At 37.4% G+C, this 24,519-nt stretch overlaps 1 protein-coding gene across 1 annotated transcript in view; it reads left to right on the plus strand.

Annotated features, from left to right (window-relative positions):
• Positions 1–287: 287 nt before the first annotated feature.
• Positions 288–24,519, plus strand: part of LOC109112717 (E3 ubiquitin-protein ligase LNX) — a 43,974-nt gene continuing 19,742 nt past the window's right edge. The window contains 6 exon segments of the mRNA XM_042777653.1: positions 288–533; positions 4,337–4,717; positions 4,720–4,843; positions 21,628–21,875; positions 23,377–23,456; positions 23,459–23,534. Coding sequence (XP_042633587.1) covers positions 4,435–4,717; positions 4,720–4,843; positions 21,628–21,875; positions 23,377–23,456; positions 23,459–23,534 — 811 coding nt within the window. The 5' untranslated portion in view covers positions 288–533; positions 4,337–4,434.

Below are 24,519 nucleotides of genomic sequence, written 5' to 3' on the forward strand. Positions count from 1 at the left end.
ATTCAGTTTGATGTTGGTGCACATTTGCATTTACTTCCTTAAAAAATTGTATTTGTGTTGTGACAGATTCTAGTTTTGGCCATCATTTTTTCTTTTTTCTTTATTTCTACAGTATAATGTTAAGAGCCTGCTATCTTCCTTTCAGTTATGCCATGTTTGTGTATGTGTGTGTGTGTGTGTGTGTGTGTGTGTGTAAACCAGTTCCCGGCCCCACCAGAGCAGGTTAGGGCAGTTCTCGTGTTTACCTGCCTACCGTTTTAGCTCTGCCTCTTCTCTCTCACTTCCTGTATCAGGTGCGTGCATGCGTATGTAAGGAGTTGGTGGCCCAGTACATGATAGGATGGCCAGGGGGCCCTGGATTGAAATTCTCACTTGAAGACCACCAGGACAACTTACAGAGCTTACCGGACATCAGGGAAATTTTTAACCTGTGGCCACAGGGACAAAGTCCTCCTATTTTCTCTTTTACTTTTTCTCACTCACTCTCCCCTTCTCATTTTCCCTCTGCCGGAGCGGTTGGATTACCTGTTCAGGTAAGCAGGAGAAATACACCAGTCTGAGTATATTTACTCAGCACATTTTGTCACTAACTTTCGCATGATATTGATTTGTTTGATAATCATGTACTTGTTGACTCAGCACAGCTGTGGAGAAACTTTCTTTGTGTATTAAGCAAAGTATTAAGTCACAAAGGCTGTAAAAACTTGTGTGTGTTTGTACACATAGAGGCATGTGTGTAAGCATGGCACAGGTGTTTATGTTCATATATTTGTAGTGTAAATACCTTTAGCTTAGATTGATCATCGTCAACATTATTCTCTGGGTTAGAGAGAGTTTGTATCAGCGGTTCTGACCACCAGCTGTTTAGCCAGGAAAACCAAGAGCATGTCACTGTCTGTGTGTCAGTGTGTGGTGTGTGTGTGTGTGTGTGTGTGTGTGTGTGTGTGTGTGTGTGTGTGTGTGTGTGTGTGTGTAAATGTAAAATTACGGCTTCACTTTGGCTTTGTTTGCAGTTATCTTTATTGAGTTTTTACTGTATATGACATAACTGCTAGGTTTTATCAGTGATAAGATATTGTATGGAGTGTAAAACATCATTCATACAAAATACTAGTCATTTGTTAGATGGTAGTACATATATTATATTATATATATTATATTATATTTATTATATTTATTATAATTTATATATTACATGATCATATAATTAACTCTTTTTAATGTAATTAAGTGGAACAATATGATGGTATAGAGAGAGAGACAGATAAGATGATTGAGACAAGAGCCTAAAGAAACAGAATGAAAACGTGTTGGAATAAAAGTGGGTTGAAGAGGAAGATGGAAGGAGAGAGGTTCATACAGAAAGAGGCAGAAAATGAAAGGGTGGGGGTGAGCTATGTAGATTTACATATGAACACTTATGTAACTCTCCCCACGCTACGCTGGTGTGAAGTTCTGTTGTTCCTCTCCTACATACCAGAAACATGTAGCCTCATTTCTCATATGGATTGTGTTTGTCCAAAATGTGTCTTTTGAGATATATTTGCATTATTAGTAATTAATTTCCTTATGCACTCACTCACTCAGTACTCCCACTACTGTCATCTCTCTATGAGTGTTATTTTTGTGTGTGTGGCTATGCTAATTAATATCCATAATTTCCACTGAATAGTCATTATATGTGCATTAATCACTGTATGGATTTATTGCAATATTTATTAGCTATATGACGCAACAGTTGAATGTTTAATCTAAAGGGAACCCCAAGGCTCCTTGTTAGGACCTATAACTCGACCATTAATTCCTGTTCAACAAAATGATTACATAATATTGTGTGCCTGTGCAAAGATACAGAGAGATAGATTGTATAATGTCTATAGATCTAAAACATACTGTTAAAAAAAATGTATAGCCTGAATACACTGTAAGTTGCTTTGGATTAAAAGTGCTGCTAAATGCATAAATATAAAATGTAAATGTAAATGTAATTTTGATATTTAATATTTATTTGCTGTACCAGCCAAATCGCACAAATCAGCATTTAGTTCAACATTTATATGTTGTCTTACTCTTCGTTCAAGTTTAAATCAGAGCATGCAAAGATTCAGAATGCTGTGGAATGTTCTTTTACAACATGTCTGAACAAAGCATGGTGAAGTCAAAAACAGATCCACAGCAGGACTGAGAGCAAGAGATCCACCCAGCTGCCTCTTTTCTTACAGTGGTACCTTCATCAAGCATGTCTATTTGTTCTATTCTAACAGAAGCACAGGTGGTATTGCAAGGCTGAGATGTTATTAGGAGAAAAAAAAGGCCATCTATAAGCATGTGTTTATTTTAGAGATTGAAATTAGTGTTGTAATTATTTTATTTATGTTTTTTTTTTCATTATTTTCTATTGGTCATTGTGGTGCACTTTGTGTGATGGAAAAAGTATTTTTGTCTGTGCTAAGTGATATAAAAGTGCTGATACACACACACATACAAGGTGAGGCTGTGATTGGGCACAATATATTACACCATGATTGAACCATTAATACACACTATGTTCTGTGTAGGTCTGTATATTCCTTCCATTAAGCCATGTATTGAGGATAATTTCAGCATTTTCAGTCATTAAACACTGATCCCACTGGATCTTAGATCAAAATGTGCTGTTTATGTGTGTAGCTTTCTGGATGATTGTGCGTTTTAATGCCATTAGCACTTTTTATGCTTGGTAAACTTACCACTACTTTCTTCTGGGCCAAAGGTAGCTTGAGAAAAAATATTATCTCCTCAGAGAAAAATATGAGTGAAAGAGACAGAGTTGAAGGAAAGAAAGTAAAATGAAGCAAGCAGTTATTCAGTCCTGTCATACTGTTTGTTTAGGACAATGAATTTTTCACCAGAAGAAGCCTTTGAATGCGGGAAGACAAAAGAAAATGGAAAAATCGCAATTGAATAAGAGCCGCAGGGTAAAAGCAATTATTTTTGTGTGTTTGTGTGTGTAATGCAACTCAGTCACATACTCAAGCCATATAGTCACTCTGAAGGATCATTAAAGAGATGATAATTTACAGAGAACGCAGGGTTGCCAGGTATAACTGTGTCCTTGGGCACACTCCTTTATGGGTGGGAGTGTGTGTGTGTGTGTGTCATTTTATATAGTTCTGGTTAAGCTCAGATCAGATTACAGGGAGGCAGACAATAAAGCTATTCTCATGCATTCACCTGCAGTGCCCTATCGTTCAAGGGTTTCTTCTTCAAATCAACAGTGGATGACTTCACAAAATCGTAGAAGCCATAATTAAATGCACAGAAAGATATAGAGAGACTATGAGGGTGTATACTGTGTTCAGTGCAGAGAATGTACTTGGTGAGACACTCCAGACAAAATTTTATGGCTGTAATAATATTACACTCCCATTGTAACCGTGCAAATTCTCACGTGCGAATAAGTTGTCTGTACTACAACAGGTGTGGTGATGCACTCAGACTTATGAAAGAAGATCCTGACCACAGGACTACTTTGACAAGATAAAGTTAAACATTTGTCTTTATTTACTCACCCACATGTCATTCCAAACTGGTACTGTATGCTGTTGTTTTTACTGTGGAACATTTATTCATTTATTATAAAGTGATAGTTTATACAGACTATGTCTGTCAAGTTCCAAAAAGCACAAAAAAGCATTAAAAATATCAAAAATATTAGTTCACTTTTGTGTTTCAAAGAAAATAATACTTATAATAATAAAGTTACGGGTTCAGAATTACATGAAAGTGAGTAAATAATGACAAAATATTAACTTAAGGGGTGAACTAATCTAAGATAGGAGTTTATGTAAAGTTAGCTACATAGAAACACACGCAAACTAAATTCTTTTCACTAGTTAAATGACAGGCTCACATGAAGCTAGGTATTGCTTCTGGAAACATCCAGAGTAATGCTAGAAAATAGCTGTCTCTGTGTGGCCATGCTAAAAACTTCAACTGTATAACTTGCAGTTATAAAATGGCTTCTTCTTTTTTTTTATTTTTCGCCAACAGGGTTTATTAAGAATCTCAGGTGCAATACTGATATTTCTGTTGCCAGTGGAATATAAAATGAGTTTTGGATCAGTCTGATATTTATCCTTCTGCCAGCTCAGGGAATTAAAATTAGAGTAAGAGCAGAACGGGTAGATAGTAAAAACTCATTTTTGCTGCCCTCTTTTTTCTAAATTGTGTCTTTTGGGTGTGTGCGACCTGCCTTTCCAGCTAACACAGCTAACAAGATGAAATGTGGACACACCTATTTGCCATAAATGATGGTTCCTTTCTTTCTTTCTTTTTATGTGCTCCTCCCGTACAGGTGGATGGATCAAAACGCAACCTGACACAACAAAGCCCTCCAACCACACAAAGATTGAGTAACGCTTCAAACTTTGACACCATTTCTACCATTTCACAATGAGTGATCAGGATGAGGCGGTTTGTGGTGCAACAGGAGTCAGTCCCACCTCCCCTCCCCCTGACCTATGCCATGTCTGTGGACAACGACACCTACAGGAGGAGAACCACGAATATACTTACAAAGAGGAGGTGGATGATGACCTTATGTGCCACATCTGCCTTCAGCCTTTGATCCTGCCCGTGGACACCCCCTGCGGACATACCTATTGCCAGGAGTGTCTGACAAACTTCCTGTTGGAGAGCGACTTCTGCCCGGTGGACCGCACTCCACTGATGCCTCAGACTGCCGGAAGTCCAGCCTGCTGGTGCACAAGCTGCTGGATAAACTGATGGTATCCTGCCCCTTCACTGACCACTGCACTGAAGTGATGCCGCGGGGAGAATTGGAAGGACACATCAGGAGCCGGTGAGGAAATCGCCCTCAGAGCTGTTTTTGATATGATAGTAGGGATCTTAACAAGATTTGAGCTTCTTAATGAAATTTAGGATGGTGGTAGACAGGCTTGGAAGATGACAGTCTGAGACACCCAATGTGATTTAGCCAAGTAGAACATGGATCTGCTTGTTTTGTTGGTCCTGGAGCAATATTGCTTTTATCATCACTTGAATACTACCAGGGGCGTAACTAACATTATGACTATTCTTGAGAATATCATTGTTTTTTTTTGTGTTTTTACCTGAAGCCAAACATCATTGATGCAAACACGAAGCAGCCATTTTCCTATGGCAAATGCCTATTTACTTGTCAGCAAATCAATTAGGACTTTAGGCCTTCTGAATATTAATTAGGTAATGTTGCTTTATTAATATTCATGAGCTAAGCTGATAAGTTTTATAATTGTCTACCTGTTTTCACTCCTGCAAATTTGAAGGGAAATGTATTCACCACAGGAACTTTATCTAGGGAAATTTCATCACACCAATTCCCATTGAAATGACTGGAAATGTGAAATGACTGGCCTGTGAAATTTCATCAGTCCACAGTAAATGTAACCACATCTTAATGCTTACAACCATGTGATATCATGAAAAAAAAAAAAAATAGTGGTGGGGTGATATAAAAATGAGGCAATCCCTAATCCTAACCCAAAACTAAAATCTAAAATCTTAAATCTTATTGGTTAAAAAGGATGTTGATCCTGACATTCAGTCATTTTCAGTAAGGACTCATCTTCAGATGTCTATATTTGAAGGTAACATGAAGGTTTGGCAAGGCATAATTTAAGTTATTGTACTAGGTAAGCAAGTTTTGAATTGCTAAATGTAACTGATGCATTGAAGTCACGCTTCATCTTCTCATTGGCATTCATAAGCAGCTCTTCATTCAATGTCATTCATAAAAGACTCTTGTCAGTGATTTGCCTCAATAGAAGACATGTGTCGAGCACATCTCTGCCTGCATGCATTTGTTTGTTTATTTTGTTAGAGAATTATTTTGTTCTCCACTCCTCAGAGGTAGAAGCCCCACAGTGACCTCTGTTAAACTGATCTTCCACCTCAAAAGCCTTTGGGGACATTATGCTTACTAATGCTTTTTATTGGAACTCTCCCTCACTCTCTCCATTTTCAGGATGGTAGAGACTCTGTTGTTCCTTTGGACTGTTTCTAAATCATTAGTGCTCCACAGGCCTGAGGGCCTCTGTTGAAATTAATTGCATTATGTTACTGGCGTTAATGGAAAGTTTCACTCTCATTTAAAATTCCACTTATGGAAACATAATCAAGTTGCCCTTTTCTCCAGTCAACCAAAAACCCACACTTGCTTCTTTCCATACTATTGCTCCTCTACCCTCCCACATCCTTTTCTTTTTATATTGGGCACTTAGTCTTTCAGTTCATCTTTCTTTGTCTTTCTCTTCCTCTCACTGCTTTCTCCAAAGTGGTATGGTCTCCTGTGGTCTTAATTGGTCCAGGACTGTAAAGTTGGAAAACATTCAAAATGGGATGGGACTTAAGCGGAACAAGAACTTGTGAGGACCAGCCAGTGACTCTTTCTATGTAAAAATGGCCTTCCATTCACTTCAAACATTTTTCTATGAGAACATTTGTACAAAGTACAAAGTTACTCTTGATTCCATGCACGTAAGCTCAATAGCTGAGATGCATTTGTCAGCGTCAGCTGCTACAGATTGTGTTTGTGTACCAGCATTTCTGGCCATGTGATGTTAAACCGTGAAGGTTCCTTCACACTGGTGACTCATAACATTGTGGTGAGAAGATCTGGTGTATTGAGTCAGTTTTGATCGCTGCTTTGATGTGTTTTAGTTAGTTTGCATGTGCTTTTTGTATTAAATGTAGAGAGGTTTGTATCTTGTATTGTATGGTGGTCTGTTTCACTTCTTTTGTTTTTGTGTTTGCAGTCAAGCATGTCTAGATGCACTTTGTCTCTCAGCGTGTAAGCATGTGCTTGAATCTGCATGTATTTGGCAGTCTACAGCCTTTCCTGGAATCCTGGATCAGATCAGAGAGGAGGGAATGTACTACTTTGGGCTCTTAAGAACATGCAATATTAATAATAGCACATGTTATACTGTCACCAAATCATATGGTTATTGAAACTGCTGTAAAGTTTGGAGATCTATTAACCCATAACCATTGTCTGATTACATGAGCTTAGTTAGTGAGTTATTATCTGTTTGGAGAATGATTGAAAAATATGAAAAATATATCGCTAGATTCACACAGCTGAACAGATGGAAGACATTCCATGTCTGTCTGTCTCTTTCATCCATCCATCCATCCTTCACATCTACCCTCAACAAAAACATGTACACACAAAAACACACACACCCCTTCATAGCTGAATGAACCGTTGCATTGCAGAGGGGGGTGGTCTTTGCCATACGCTCTACCATTGAGGCATATAGAAAATGACTGATGGACCACCCAAGCCTGCAACTCCCCCTCTCTCCCGTGTCAGTTGGTTCGCCCCAGTCCTCTCTCTCTCTGTAGAGCATGCTGCAGTATAAGTCAGACGCTGTGTTGCCACACTCACACATACTCTCTCTCACTCTCTCTCTCTCACATTCACAGCAGCATGTGGGCTCGTGAGCGTAAATCCTCTTACTCTTGGACGATGCCCAGGACAGATTAGATTGCAACGCAACCATCGCACCCGACTGGTGTGCCAGCAAACACCGCTCTCTGCCTCCTCTTCTCCTTCTACTTCACCCTTCTCTTTCTTCTCCACCTTGGCTCCCATGCACCTGTTCCTGCTCCAGACTCCGCTCTTGACTCCTTTTCTTCTCAAGTCTTTCTTCATCCTGCACTCTCTGTTCTCCTCCGCTGGCAGCGCTCCGAGTCTTTACCTCTCCCTCTACTGCTGCTGATCTCTCTACTGCTGAGATGACCGGGCTAAAAGACTGAGGGAGGTGAGGAAAAAAAGAAAAGTGGAAAGACAAAGAAACAAGAAGAAAAGGAAAAGGAAGAATAGCTTTTTTTACTTGAGAGAAAGGCAGGAGGGGGGTAAAAATTGTAGTAGAGGTGGAGGAACAAGGGGCAGGGAGGAAGCCAGATAGGAAAGACTGCATTCAGCCTAGAAAGAAAGCAAAAGAAAGAGAGACTCAAGACAATAGACCCTGGAGAGAGAGGGTCATGAAGGCTCTGCTGCTGTTGGTTCTGCCCTGGCTCAGTCCAGCAAACTACACTGACAATGTGGGCAACCTGCACATCCTCTACTCAGAACTGTGAGTAACACACACATCGGCTCTCGCCAATGTCCTGTGTGCGTATCCGATGTGAGTTGCGCCCATAAGTACCATCTCATCTTTTAGTCTTATACAGGACAAGTCGCACTGTACCCCATCCCATCCAGCACTGCAATGTGTGCATCTGATTGCGTGTATAGGTGTGTTTGTGTGTGTGTGGCCATACATCATTCTCATCGACCTGTATAAATCCCATTCGATCCCTTTTTTTACCTAAACAATTGCTTGCATACCTGTATGTCTTTCTGCATTGCTTGCATATGTGTGTGTTATTGTTATGTAGAAGTTTCTAGATGTATTGTTATGTCTAATATGTAATTTAAAAAAGAAAAAAATGCATCCTGCTATGTTTTTTTATTGTAGTTGTATGGCAGGGGACAGTGTAGAGGTGATTATGATTGCGTTTTGTGATGAAGCATGTTTTGTTTTGATGCTACCAGGCAGTGAGGGACACTGCAGCATGGCTGAGATGACCTAATATGTGTGTGCGCAGGTGTATTTTCACCCAAATAATCAGGGGAATTTGGATTTGACATTTTGAGGACGTTTTTATTGTCATATATCATATATTTTAAGACATAAAAAGAATGTTATCTTTGCAGAGTTTTACAAACATGCAAAAAAGGACTGAGTGCACCGTTGCTATGCACACCATTCAGAAAAACAAAACACACATACTCATATCTGACAACAGCACATCCAAGCAGTCTTGGAGCTGCACGGAACATAAAACATTCAAGCTGAACTCCTCTATTGAGTCAAAATCCCAACACACTCCTTATAAGAGTAAAATATACACTCTTATGCGGCTGTAAACAGCATAAGAGCTTCTTCATTGTGCACTGCACTGTTAAAAAGACACTTCTGCATTCAGCATGAGAGTACCGCGAGTGTGTCTGGGTGAAAGCTGGTTCTATTGATCCCGGGTCTTTGGCAGAAACACAATTGTGCCATGTAAGTGTGTGTGAAAGGCTGAGCATAGTACAACAGACCACATTACAAATCCTCTCTGCTCTTAGAATTTAGACTATACACAACACAGACATGCTGAAACTGGTGTGTATAGCATGGAAAATAAAGAAAAGGAGGACTGGAGTGGAACAGGACAGTAAGGTGTCTTCAGAGGGATGAATAGTGAGGAGACAGATAAGGTAATTTCCTGCACCATCTGTCCATGTGTTTGTTTGGCTTGGATCTCTTAGGATGAGGTCTTTCTGTCTTTCGTCTCTGTGTATGTGGGTCACCATATAAGCTGTGTTTTATGATTTATGTCCCTGTGTATGTGAGTGTCATGGAATGCAATCTTGCGTGCATGCATTGAAAAAGAGAGAGAGGCACTGTGTAGTCCATTTTTGTTTGGCTGGTTGATGGGAGCGCGGTCATTCGTCTTCAACAAATATAATGACAGAAAGCTTCTATTCTCATCTCTCTCACACACACTGGTCTTATTTCTTGTATTTCAGCTAGTTGTGTTTTGCTTTGCCCAGAATGCCTCTCTTAATTTTTTACGTATCGGTATCTTTTCCTTTCTGTCTTTCTTTGTTATCAGATGTTGAACTTCTCACAGAGTTCTCTGTAGTGCTGTGGTGGGCATTCATTTGAAAGATGGCAAGTATCTTATATTAACATCTGTCTCAGGTGATCCAGTCACAAGTGTTCGGACGAGACAGATCATGGTTTATGTTGTATTAACATCTCATGTAACCAATCTGCTCTCAAATATACTTGTATTTATACTGTATTTTGGAATTGTTTCACATAATCTGTGCTATTAAACAGCAACTTTCCATATGTTTGGCATTCCAAATTTTTCAATAAGACACTTATTTTATTTAAAAACTGCACTTAACCAGCAAAGAAAACCCTTGTTTTAGTCCAACTGACGACTGAGCGGCAAATATATTTTTATATATTTTATTTTTGTCTGGGACAAATGCGATGTGGTCCAATGCGTTTCTGACTACCTCCGGATCAACACCATTTTTTACTGTGTTTACACTTGTATATAGAACTGACTACTTGTGAAATTAATGTTAATTCCAGGTGTAAACAGAGCTGATATCCTGAATGTTTGATCTCGGCTGAGGCTTCCCATCTTCCTTTGACTATACACATTTCCTTTCTCTCTTATGCTTAATTAGAGTTTGAATTGAACATTAGTCTTCTCTGTGCACTGTTGCAGATTTTTTTATGCAATTGCTTGATGTGTGTATTTGTTCTTAGGGGCACAATACATGATAAACAGCATTACTAATACTGTGAGCAGTTTGTAGGTGATTTGTGTGATTTCTGCACCACTAGTGTCACCAAACGGTATTGCAAAAACAATATTGGGCAAGCAGGTAGCCTTGCCTCAATCTCATGCCACTGGTTGGGCCAATGTTTCAGGCTGGTCAGGATGTTTTGATTTGTCACAGTCTTAATCATAGTCATTATTTACACTCTTTTTAGAAAATTAGTTTGCCAGTGGATCACTTATAATAGTATCTGTATATTACAGGGACAGGTGAATGTATTTTAACACACTCAACCTCCCTTCCTATCTGATGTCCATCTCTATTCATCCAAAATACTTCTGCTTCCCAACACTTTTATGGATGTGTAGGTGTATCTTGTGTAAAGGTATGCTGAGATGTGCCGTTTCATGTTTGTGTGATGTTGGATGTGTCTGCACATGCTTTATCAGGTTATATTATAGAAAAACAGCTCACATATAATAAACACTTTTATGTACAGTATGAACAAATTTCATGATATGGAAATATGTATGAATCTTTTGAGGTTCATGGAATGTTGAATTCATGTAATGAATAGACTGTTTTTTATTGTATTTATAAACATTTGATTTAATTTAAATTAGAATTAAATGTTTAGCACTGCCTGAAGTTTTTCCATAGTTCACTGATAAATGAGAATCCTCATTGTGCATAACCATTGATGTCATTAGAAGAAGATGCTGTCAATATGTTGATATTGTACATTTTATGTCCATCCAAATGTAAAAAAATACATATAAATGTTTCGCATTAAAGCCTATGAATACTAATGACATCATCTTGTCCGTCCACATTTAAAGCTGAATTTATAACTGCCCAGATAGGTGTGAGGAGCTTCTGTTAACATTAATGCAATGTAAGGTTACCTCAAAAGAAAGTGTTCAGGTGATAAGATGTACTTTAGAGGTAGGACATCACACTTCTTGAGGGCAGTGCTAACATGTCTGGAGCTTTCATACATTAAAGTGGCATATGTGGGCTGGAAACAGTTCTTGTGAATCAGATATCTACACGATACAGCTGTGTTTGAAAACGACTTGGCTGCTCTGACTCGTATGAATGTGAATAAGAGCGGCTGGAAGGCTGATCCCTGTCAGTATGAGACTCTAGAAGAATATGGTTTTGATTTGTGTACTTCGCCTGATTTATATTTTTCTTTTAGTAGGAATAGATCAGTTATGGGTGTGGGGAAGGGTGATTGATTTTGTGTATGTGCATTAGTGTATGTCTGCATGCAGCAGATGGCTCTGGTCAGACAGCAGCATGTCGTCATCAGGGTGACGTACGTGTAGTGAGAAAACAGGGCCGTAGCTGTGGGGCCACGTGTTGCTGTGGTGACCTTATTTTCAGGCATAGTGAGCGGATGACCGCTGAACGTGAGTAGGTTTGTCCTGCAGCATTCGCTGGCTCACTCAGTGACCGCATAACCCATCTACTTATCTGTGCCAAGGCACATCACACAAACAGCAAACTACATATAGAAAAGAAATATGGGAACCATGTTCACTGATGTTGATGTTAAATAGATATGTACTATATGAACCGTCACTGAACAGACAGAATGTATGTAGATATACAGTACATATATCCACTACCAGTGAAATTTTTAAAATATTTTTGTCTGCAAGTCTGCATTTATTTGATCAAAATATAGTGAAAGCAGTAATGTTGTGAAATATTATTAAAACTTAAAATAACTTGTTTCATAGTGTAATATATATTTTAAATATTTTATAAACATGTTACTTCAGAAATCTTTGTAATATGCTAATTTAGTGCTCAATAAACATTTCTTATTATCAATGTTGTTACATTTTTCAAGATTTTTTTATTTAATATAATTCAATAATTTCTTATTGAATTATATTAAGAATAATTTCTTATTGAATTATATATATATATATATATATATATATATATATACATTAATTTTTATACAATAAATCTTTTTTTTTTTTTTTGCAAATGTCATGCCCATTATCATACAATGAAAGATCTCAGATGTGTCTCTTTGAATTATTTTTCATTTTTAATTGTGACACAGCTTATAAAAGACAGAGGCTAAGTCCTGTTTCATCCCGAGTGTTAATAAGAGATTTCAAAGATAAATGGTTATCTCCAAATAATTACTTCTTGTCAGCTTTCCTTCCTTGTAATTACTCATTAAGTTTTAATTTCAGCTTTTACATGCACATGCACCTTTAACTGGTGCGAGGCTGCAAAATCAAAGCAGTCTTCAGACAAATGAAAAGGATGACCTACATGTGACTGCCTCGTTCTCCTCTGCAGAGTCAAATACTGCTTCTGAGCACTTTCCCCAAAGAGTTCAACAGACTGTCTTACGCTCTTGCCTAAGTGTCTGTCCTGCAGTTGTTCTGCATCCTCTTGCCTTCCTCATCAGGTTAATGATGATGAGGAGCAGGAAGTGCAAAAATGTTGTTGCTAATTCAACACTTTGGCCGCATCCGAGACAGAGTTGGCAGAGTCCTTCTCCCTGCTCAGCACCTGAGCTCAGGGCCGGATCTACACCTGGGCTGGGTGCTCAGTCACTGCTGGGAGACAGTAAGAGAGTGTAGGAAAGGCACAGGAAGTGGAGGGTGCGTGTTTCCTGCTTGCATTGAAAATACAGACAGCGTGCAAGCAGAAATAGAAAGATATGAAATACTCATCCCACAATATATAGACGGCGTAGTGGATGGTTTTTGTTTGTTGTTTTGATTTGTCAAGTGAGTTTTGAGTGACATAATAGTGAGTAGATGATAAGAAAAGTAAATGAAAATGCCTTTGGAAAGAGTGACTTGATTGGACTGTCCAATTTTTACAACATATACTCACAGAAAAAAAGGATACAAGTAAAGTAAAAATACTTTATTAAGTAAAGTACTAAATACAAATATGTACTAATATGTACCATTTAGAGCTAAATAACGGAACAAAGATGCACCTTTTAGCTTTTGTACCTTAGGGTACTTCCCCAGTTTGAGAGAGTGTAGAACACTTTTTAATGGTTGTGAAGTAAGTTTCTTACTACATCAAATGCAGTAGCTACCCAGTATTTGATTTTGGATGAAGTTATTTCTTAACCAGGGATGGCGCAATGCGATTCCACTCACTTCCACTCACTTTGTGAGTTCACACTGAGCCTGAACTGGGGCGTGGCATGTCACAGTCAATCACAAAACAAAGCCAATCAGAAAAGGTCTCTTGGTTTACAGTCTCAATCACACTAGCAGTACACTGTAACTATATAGCGTCAAATTAAAAGCATTTTTTTTGTGGTTCTCATTGTAGAATTTGAGGGATTTGGCATATAATATTTGATTATGAACTTGCAATATAAACCTTTTCGTCATCCACATTTAATGTTTAATATGCAAGATTTTTGGTTCCTAAACCAATAGCGCAAACCCTCCCCCACAGCAGATTTTAATGGTCAACTCAATCATACACTCACCTGCAAGGAGTAATTAATTCTTCACAGATTCAACTCAGCTTCAGCTTCATTAAAACTTATGGATGAATCTGATTGCAACAAACAGTTATGCTATCTGTCAATACGCTACTTTGGTCCAGTGAGGTTTAGTGTGGAGCAACCTGGCATTTTACCACAGAAACAGGACAAAAACAAGATTTTGCTTGTTGCTTTAGCACATCATGCCTATAATAATCATTAAACATAAACGTCAAAGATACAAATACGTTGCCTCTCAGTTTCAATGGGCTTTTGCGCACTAGTGAAAAAGGCAATGCAGGATCTTGTCGTCACAGTGGCACACTCGGAGAGGACCGCATATGTGAAGATATCTGGAAAACTAGGCCAAGCAGAGCTGCTCAAGTGAAGCTAAAGTGTGAATAAACAGAAGATTACACATATACACACAAACCAACAGTGAGCTCATCTAAAGATGATTTTGCGTTCTTAGGACAGATGCATTTTTAAAACTTCAGTACACAAGCAAACACGTTCACTGGGGAACAAGGCATCTTAAAAACACTTAAAATGCACCGGTGGGATGTCAGTTCTGTCCTTCTAAATCTGTTCAGAACAACACGCAAATGCAAAATGGATGGCATGGAAAGGGCGCGCTTTCTGTCTGCCATGAGAGCAGGTCAGTTGTATCTACCACTTCAGATTGGGCACAGGTTAAGCGCTCAGAGCAAAGATAACACACAAACCCCAGCACTGTCTCCAGCACACCGTAGAGAACTGAAGCAGATCACTGTCCTGGTTCTACACTGAGAGGGAGAGAATGTGAGAAATAAAGTCAATGCGGTCGCTCAGCTGGGGGTGGGGAGGGTAGTAGAGGGATGAACATAAATCTGCTGCTGTCTTCATCCTGCTGTTCTCATCACAGAGAAAAAGGGAAACAGAGTAGTGGGAGGGGAGGAAGAAGGTATAGAAAGAAGGTATGAAAGAGAGAGAGAGAGAGAGAGAGATGGTGAAGGAAAAGGGAGGTCTGCATAATTGTCCTTGCAGGTTGCCAGTGTGAGATCATTGTTTGGCTGAGTGAGTCACATGACAGTTTCAGCACAAGGAACTGGTTATTTATTTTTGGGGCAAAGTGTTTTTATTTGTATTTTTTATTCCAATGCAACTCCAATGCATTAAGGACCAAAGTTATTCTTGTTAATTAAAACTAGAAGAAAACCATTAAATAAAAATCTAAACATTTTGTTTAGTTTAAGTACTGAAATAAATAAAACTAAACAAACTAAAAATAATAAATAAAACTATATAGAATCTTAATTAATCTCGAGTAAGAACGACCAGTTTCCTATGTATGTGGATTTTTTAAAATACTTAGTTAACTGTATATATTAATTTAATTAATTGTTTATATATCTGGGGCTATCTGTTTGCCCAAATAATTCCAAGCTCCATTTGGTGTTGCTAGTAGCACAACTAGAGAGTTCACTAAAGGATAAGTGGGGAAAAAAGGCTGTGAAATTATGAGAAATTTAAATGGATTTTAAAAATGTCCCCCAATGAGTTTTCCTTGGCCATTCATCTGTCTCTCCTCTTCTCTGGTCTTAATAGTTCTCTCAGAGCTTTTGCCATGAGTGTGTAATCCTCCAGACAATGAATTGCTGGACGAGAATACGTCACAACTTCTAAAGTCCCAAAGAAAAAAGATTTGTGTCTCCTTCTCCCTCCTCTTTCCAGTCTTTTTCTTCCCAAGATTATTACTTTCCTTAATCCTTCCTCCTGCTGCACTGAAGTTCTGATCTTCAAACCCATCAGCAGATTAAGTACAGATAAGAAGGAAGACACTTCCTTTGATAAACTTCACAAAGACTGATTAAAGTGCATTTATATGTGTGTGCATGCCTCCCAAGTCAAAACATGTCAGAGCAATTAAAGAGATCAGACAGATCGAGCATAACTTTCCAATGATGCGTTTCTCTTTACAACTGTTCAAACTGTGTAGAAATGGCAAGAGCTCTACAGTATCACACACACTATATCACACTATATTTTATTACTATAAACTAGACATAGTTTCATACATTATGATTGCTCAACTGTTAGTTTAACATACAAATCAATGTTCATTTTCTGCATTTCTATTTTTGACGTATTGCAGCTACCTGTACTTCAGACACTTTATTTTGTCTGAAATAAAATCATTATATTTACTTTATATAAATGAATTCAAATTAATTAAATATAATATATATTTCACATTTTTGATTGATGCAATTTTACTAAATTTACTAAATATAAAATAAAATATAAATTCTTAATGTTTATATAAAATTAACATCAAATTAATATAATATAATATAATATACTATAATATAATATAATATAATATAATATAATATAATATAATATAATATAATATAAAATAAATTTTTAATAATATACATTTACAATTAAATAATTATTTGTTATTCTTTTACTGGTCCCCAGATAGTTCAAGATTATACTGAGCTGGTTGCAGGGACTCACACAATATCCTGCAGTGCTCTGAGATTTCAGATGTCAATCAGAACTGAATGTGCTGCAGTTTTGTCAGAAAATGCATTCTGTGCTGGTGTAGCGTTGCGTTGCAATGCTGTCTGTCGGACAACTACAGTCTCCAGCTCTTTAACTGCTGCAGTGTATGTGTAAGCAAGTGTGTGTGTGTTTGTGTACGCCGGTGTAGCCACTTATAAGAGTGCTGATTGCGTGCGATGATGGCGTGATTTAGTATCTCTCTCTTTCTCAGTGGTTCAGCAGTGAGCTATGAGGATGACATTTCTGTCCTTTCCTCTCTGAGTGTCAGTTGTACACTGAGCTGTGATTACTGATTATCCTGATGCTTGGGTCTGGATTAGCAGGCTAGCAGTGGAGATTCCAGGGGGAAGGGATGAAATATCTCACATATTTATGATACCTCTGCTTCCCTTAAGATGAATACACTTGAGTAGGAATGCAAAGGAGGAATGTATCTGATGCAATATGCCTTTTAAATACATCCAGGGTGTATATACTGTATAGAGTGAAAATTCGATTGATGTTGCATTCAAATTATTATTAATAGTAGTCAAAAGTGTACTGCTGTACTATTTTTGTAGGTTTTAATGGCTTTCAGCCACTCTAAGAACAACCCAACCTTTATCGTTTATTTATCTATTTCTGTATATATATGTAATATACAAATATTTATTACATTAATATAATATGATGATATGATATGATATGATAAGGAAAGCATAATTAATGCAGATCAGAAATTAGTATGTTTCATGTCAATAAACATTATGAATTTGAATCATTACAGTTCCTACTAGAAAATGTTGCAATACATTGCACTGCAAAATTTGCAGTTAAGAGTATATATTTCAAAAATGTTACCATGTGTGTTTATGTGATAGATAACAAAAATCTAACCTTCACCATGAGAATCAGTCAAAAAACAACCAGTCCTGCAACAGTACTAGACTGAAAATATGACTGGAACATGATGTGTTCTCACACACACACAAACAAACTAAATGTGTGTGTTTGTGTGGAGGACTTTTTAGGTCAGTTTCAGGAATAGTGAGTCTGGCATCTCGCTCTGATGGAAAATATGTTTGTATGTGTGTCTAAGACTAGTACATCCCAGTCTTAGAGCTGTGTTATTCGGGTAGGTTCAGGATAATCCATTCACTCAAAAGAGGATTGAAACATCGATCAGGTTTGATGACTTAGATTCAGACCACTGTGTATACTGATGTCGGTAGTTTACTGGAAGACTTAGTGTACTGGATTTAGTGTGTCCCGAGCTGTAAGTAGCCAGCGAAATATTCTAGAGATTAATTTCATTATTATTAAGAGGAGAGGGGCACATAATTCTCCCTCTTTTTGTCAGGCCATTATGAGGTCTCTCTGGGCTGTGGCCTACATCTCCACAATTACAATCAAAAATAGGAAAAAATGAAAATGAAGAGCAAGATGATTGATTTTAGATTAAAAAAAAAAATCTGTCTGTCGAATGCATCTCTCTCTCTCACAATGAATAAATGAATAAATATAAATAAATAATAATTCAGGTAACTAATTAATATCTAAAACTAATTAAAGTAGTAAAACTAAAAACTAGTATAGCTAAAATTAAACAAAACCAAAGTCTTGTTTTAGTATAATTGAGATACTCTTATATTTTTCAATTAATATTTTAAATTAAGTTTAATGTTTTACATTAATTGAGATACATTAATTTTTATTTATAGATTTTTTATTTTCATTTTAGATCAAGTTTTATTAATTAATTTTTATTTATAGATTTTTTATAATTTTTTTTATTATGTCTATCTCGTAATTTTATTTCAGTTTTAGTTTTAGGTATACATCAAGTTAAACTAAAAGAAAATTAAAAACAGTCAGAAAATAATAAATAAGTTTGTTTTTAATGGTTTTATTTTAGTTCATGATTATTATATTTCAAGTAATGAAAATGTTTTTTAATGGATTCAGCTTAAGTTAACTATAATAACACTTACTTAAAAATAAAATAAATGTTACCTGAATTCTTTTTTATATAAAATTTATATAAAATGTAAAATTAATATAAAACCCTTTGTTTCAAAACCCTTTAGAATCAATGACATTTCATGATAATGACATCCAGACTGGAAAAAGGTGCTTGCTTATTCATTCATTCATTTATTCATTGCTTGATGGAAAAAAATAAATAAATAAAATAAATTAACAATAACAGCATTCCGGATGATTACTCATGAGGATGAGTAAATAATGACTATAAAAATAATGATCAATTTTCAGATGTACTGTCTCTTCAAGAAAACTAAAGGCCCGTTTAAACTGAAAGAATACAGGATGGATGACAGTGAAGCAAAAAGGATGCATGAGAAGAAGTTGTTGAGGCTCAGGGTCCAGGGAAGATTGAGAGATGGAGGGAAGTGAACAAATGAAAGAAAGACTGGAACATGGGGAGAGAGCAATGGAAAATGCATAAGAGTTGTTAATCTCTCTCTCTTTCTCTTTCTCTTTCTCTCTCTCTCTGTTATGTGTCCTGCTGCCCGTCAGTATGGCTGCATATGGTGTGAAAGAATGAAAATGAAAGAGGAAATTGGGTGCAAGGTGACTGACACATGCCATCATTCCATTTAACGAGATGGATGGATTAAACAATAACCTCTGGATTGCTGTTATTGTGGCTGCGTGGTTTATGTGTGAGTCTGTCAGGACAAAGACACAGCTTATGACTTCAGACCACAGACTTCTGCTTTATCTCTAGCAGGAAAGCCTGTTTTAATTAACATCTGGCTAAGCCCATTAACGAAGGAACAGACAAGACCATTGTGTCGGATCTTTTCTTTTGTCTCAGACTCTCTCTTTCTCTCTGCACACAAATACAGTGCACAGCACTATGCAATCTAAATATTATTATTATTGATATTAATATTGTTCTTATATTAAAACAAATAGTAAATAATTTGCAACAGTTTTCAGAGTTCACTGAGGATTGTTTGGTCAACACTGAAAAAAAAAAGAAAAGATTTTCTTGAATCAGTATTTTTTAAAGCAAAAACTCACTTAAAGGGGTCATATGACGTTGCTAAAAGAACATTATTTTGGGTATTTTGGTGTAATGCAATGTGTGTTATATGCGGCTTAAGCTTAAAAAAACACATTCTTTTCCATAAAATGTACATTATTGTTGCTCCTCTATGCCCCGCCTTTATTTTTCAAAAAGCTCATCGTTCTGAAAATCGAGGTGTATGCTGATTGGACAGCTATCCATTGCATTGTGATTGGCTGAATACCTCAAGCGTGTGTCAGAAATGTTACGACCCTTAACATATTGTGATGCCGTGTCCTGGTCAGAACACCGGTGCGACAAGACAAAAATATATAAATAAAAATATAACAATAAAACCCATTATAAACGAGGCATTTGTTGCATCCAGTGTAGACATAATTACTGATTATAATGACTTATATTGTATTTTTATGCGTTGCGTTGCATATCCCGCTGCATAAACATAAAACCATGTCTGAATTTGTGATTGGAGAAATGACAAACAACAAGCACTACTCTAAAATGCTCAAAACTCATGTTTGAATCGTCAGTGGCAAATTCTTTAAATATGTAAATGTACTTACAGTCTGTGAGTCAGAAGCGCAAGACTGTCCTTGCAATTGTGCCTTTCATTGACTATACAGTTCTTACCAGTTAGCTGTAAATGACTCCATCCATCCATCTTTCTATCAGTCTATCTATTGGTCTGTCTGTCAATATCAGGGTAAGTTATATATGAGAGTAGTGGTCATCACAAAAAACTCCTAAGCTGTAATTTTATCCTGACACATTGTCAATCGACCAGTGTGAGGTAGGATTTGAGATCTTTCATCAGTACTGTAACAGAAGCTGATTAAAAGCAGCCGTTGCTCTTTTAGGGTGGTTATTAAGTTTGCACACCTCTGGAGGCACACCAATCAGTGGTCAATAGTAAGTGAGATATACGGCCAGTGTCCAAGCTCTCTGCCACCATACCTTTTCTCTCTTTCTCTCTCTTGTGGCGTCTATGAGGGTGAAGACAGGCATGAATACGGAGACAAAATGCTTTAGTTTAAACCAGGTCCCCAAGGCATGGCATCTGTACTGGTGCTGTACACATATTTTTGGCTGTATGTGTCCTCCCATTGATTTATCTCTTCACAGCCAGCCCTCAGAGAGAGAGCTGTGCTCCAGCAGCCACCATAATGGTGCCATCATTCACTTTACAATTGTTTGATTTGATTTGATGGTTTTCTTGTTAGTAATAGGACTACAACTTTTACCTAACTGTTTAGTATTGATGAAATTACCCAGTTACATCAAGTGCGTAACTGGGAAGTCTGTCCCTACCTACCTACCTACCTACCTACCTACCTATCTACCTATCTATCTATCTATCTATCTATCTATCTATCTATCTATCTATCTATCTATCTATCTATCTATCTATCGATCTATCTATCTATCTAATCTGTCTGTCTGTCTGTTTGTCTGTCTGTCTGCCTACCTCTGGGTAGCCCCGCCCACACTGAAACCTCATTGGTCCAAAATAAAACATCAAATATCTTCTGTCTGGATGTGAGTGGGTGACATTGTACAGAAGTTTCTACGTTTTAAATTCAGTGTGTGACAGGCAAATTGCTTATGGCCAGATAGGACAGTCTAAAGCTCATATGCAGAATGGAGAATAACATGTCACCTTCTATGAAGGTTTACCCAATGTCTGTGTGTGTGTGAACATAATGACATTTGAGGAATGCTCCTCGAGTACAGATTGAAGCGTGCAGGTCTATTTCTGGATGTGTTCATATGTAATCTACACTATAGGCGTCTGACTGTCAGTGTGTATGAGTACAGTAAGGTCATAAAAAGATGGCTTTAGCACATTATAAGTTTTGTAAGGTAAGGAATCTCATTTCAAAGGTGAGGTGTTTTATATTCTAGCTCTTTGTGTTTGTTTCCCATGCTTCCTAGGGTGAAACCTCTTTGTTTGTTAGTCTCATCTGTGACAATGCAGCATAATTTATCAGCTACACAAGAATATAGACTTACGCAGATCAAGTACAAGTCCAAATACACCCTCTTGCAACAATGTAATTATTCAGTCTCCTCTATGTGACTTTGCTTTCCTAATTAGCACACAGATGATGAGACATTCATTGTAAGGTAATGTATCTTGCTGACCTAGTTGTCGGTGTGTGTGTGTTTTCACAGGTGTAAAGGAGCATCACACTATGGGCTCTCCGCAGAGAGAAAGCGGCGCTCTCAGGAGGAAGACTGCACAGACAGCACCTCAGAGCTCACTGTGGCAGCACTGCCCGGGGAGGGATGCCCCTCCTCTGCTATCGCCCTCCTATCAGACGAGCCCGGCCTGGTTAACCCCGCCTATGAGCCCAGTGTGGAAGATAACAGCCAATCTGGGAGCACCACCAGCCTGGCAGCACGCAGCGGTTCGAGGAAGAGTGAGTGTGAGTGCACACATTGTGCTTGTGTGTATTTGTCTAAATATTATTATAATTTTATAATAATTTATAGTATTATATAATTGTATATATATATATATTATTATGTATATATATATCTATATATATATATATAATATATATATATATATATATATATATATATGTGTATATATATATATATATATATATATATATATATATATATATATATATATATATATATATGTTAAATATAATTTTTGGTGACTGTTAAATATTCCTTTTATTATATATTTACTTATATACAATACAATGGCATTTATTAATGTTTTATTTTTACATTTAGAACAAATCTCAATTGTATATATATATATATCTATATAGATATATATATATGTGAAAAAGGTCATTTTACCATTGAGGATATATGTCACAATATCTATAAATAATTGTCTTTTTCCTCCTCCTTTACTGAGACTGTTAATCTGACTAATGTACATTGTTAAAATTTACCCTCTGTGCCATATATTGCATTTTATGCAAAAATCTGTTCAAACTGCATGTCTGAAAAGGCTCAGCTGAGACATCACAACTGACATTGCAGTTAAAGAAATAAAGAGGAAGATATAAAGAAAGAGTTCAAATATGCCTTATAAATACTCTGTGAGGCCTATTTCCTGACCTCCACAAATGAGTTCAGATGTGTTTCATTTTCTGACATCCCCTCAAAACGTGAAGCCTGGAGAATGGGGACCATAAATGCTGAGTGTCACCAGCATGTCTGGCTTTGAGACTGAAAACAGTGTGACACTCCAGCTGAACAAGCTGTCTGCTTCCAATCCGGCCAATGCTTCTGTCAGAACTTTGTCCATCAGGACAGAAAGACCGAAAGAATTGAGGAATGAGACAGAAAAAGTTGTTTTAAACCTTTACAGACCCAGCTAGTTTTGATACAGACTCTCAACTTCTAATAAACCCACAATAATAATAACTTCCTCCTGGAACATTAACTGACTCTAGGAACATAAAACAAACTTAATGGGTCATTAGTTTGTCAAACACTCTGTAAGTCTTATATATTTTCTCCACTGATCACCTGTAGTGTTTAAAAATCTTGGAAGTATCGAAACATTAAAAGCTTTTATATAATGTAGTTTTATTTTTGTCTGAAACTTTCATCTCTGATGACTTAAGTTACACAGACATGCAGAAGAATCTGTCCTGCACTTTCTGTGCTGATTCAGGTCTGACCTAAAGAAGTTATAATCTTACTGCAGTGTCCACAATACAGCACCAGCAGGTGCTGCTTACTTCAGATGTTCATCGCTTGGCCTGCAGGTGCAATGTATTATGATGCTCAAAAAAGAGAGACAATTTGATTGGCTACTGTGTGCCAGCTCAATTATGATTGGCTGGAAGTGGACAGCATAATGTGTGAGGGACATGTCCAGGCATGTTTAGTAGCAACGTTTTCTTTCTCCTCCTTTCTTACTCAGTTTCTTCTCACATTCATTCACAGATCGCAACTTTGACAGAACGTCAGTGCGTAGTCGCTCTTTTCGCCGCCTGAATCGAGCCTTCAGTGTCCTGAGGAGAACCCCAGAGTGGGACAGCCGTGGCCCAATGAGACCACAGAGGAGCTAGACAACCTCAGAAATGCCAACATACCACCTGAGGGTAAGTTTGTGTCTTGCAAGTATTGTATTTGGGCATTTTCCAGCTGGTCAAGTTTGGAATCCAGATGGTTGACCAGCTAAACACCCAACTTGGCTTGGCAAGAAGATCGTGCTAGACCAGAATATTACCAACTGGGTAAGCAGCTAGACAGAATGTAACCCAGTTAAGGACAACAAACCAAACTGTTTTTTTTTAGATGCACTGTGTTATAAAATTAGCATGTTTATAAATATGAAAGAATTGCTAACTGTGTAGTGTAACTGTGTGCTGTTATGAAGCATTATTGCATAGCACCTCATAAAACATGATTTCATTCAATAGCATGCTAAACCAATATCAATGTATAGTAAAAGGAGAAAGGGAGTGTCAGAAGGTGGCAGTCTGGTTTGGGTCCGCTCAGCCCCGCAGTAGCATATGGTCCTTGTTCATAATTGCAGATGGAGCCCGAGGAGACTTGTCAGAGGGAGACAGAAAGGAAATGAAGCAGTGTGTCGGGACAGGGGGACTGGAACAGATGAACGGTGAGGGAGAGGGTTGCTTTCTGAACGAAAACAAAAGAGAAAAAGAGTGCTTGGGAGATTGAAAATGAGTGAGGAAAATACTGATAAGCATCTGTGTTTGTTATGTAACACCCTGGTTGCAGTAGTAATAAGCTTCACTTTCTCTCTCTCTCCTGCAAGCAATCAGAGGAGATGAGAGGAAAATATTGACTTTGAAAGTGAGAAACTGCAGATTGTGGAGAACAGGAGGATGCAAGATAAAGTGTGTGTAATGGAGAAAGAATGGATGGATAAAGATAAGGAAAGACAAATCACAGAGATTGTTACCGAATCTAGCTGTAGTTTACAGTCTGTTCAGACACAGGTGAAGTACGAATTTTTCACCCTGAACAAATACAAATGTATATGCATATTATGAACACATTTACAGTATGAACATACATGGTCAGTTCAGTGATAAGTGGAGCCTTACTGTCAGCTTCCTC

Source organism: Cyprinus carpio, chromosome A20, assembly GCF_018340385.1.
Source record: "Cyprinus carpio isolate SPL01 chromosome A20, ASM1834038v1, whole genome shotgun sequence".
Lineage (NCBI taxonomy): Eukaryota > Metazoa > Chordata > Actinopteri > Cypriniformes > Cyprinidae > Cyprinus > Cyprinus carpio.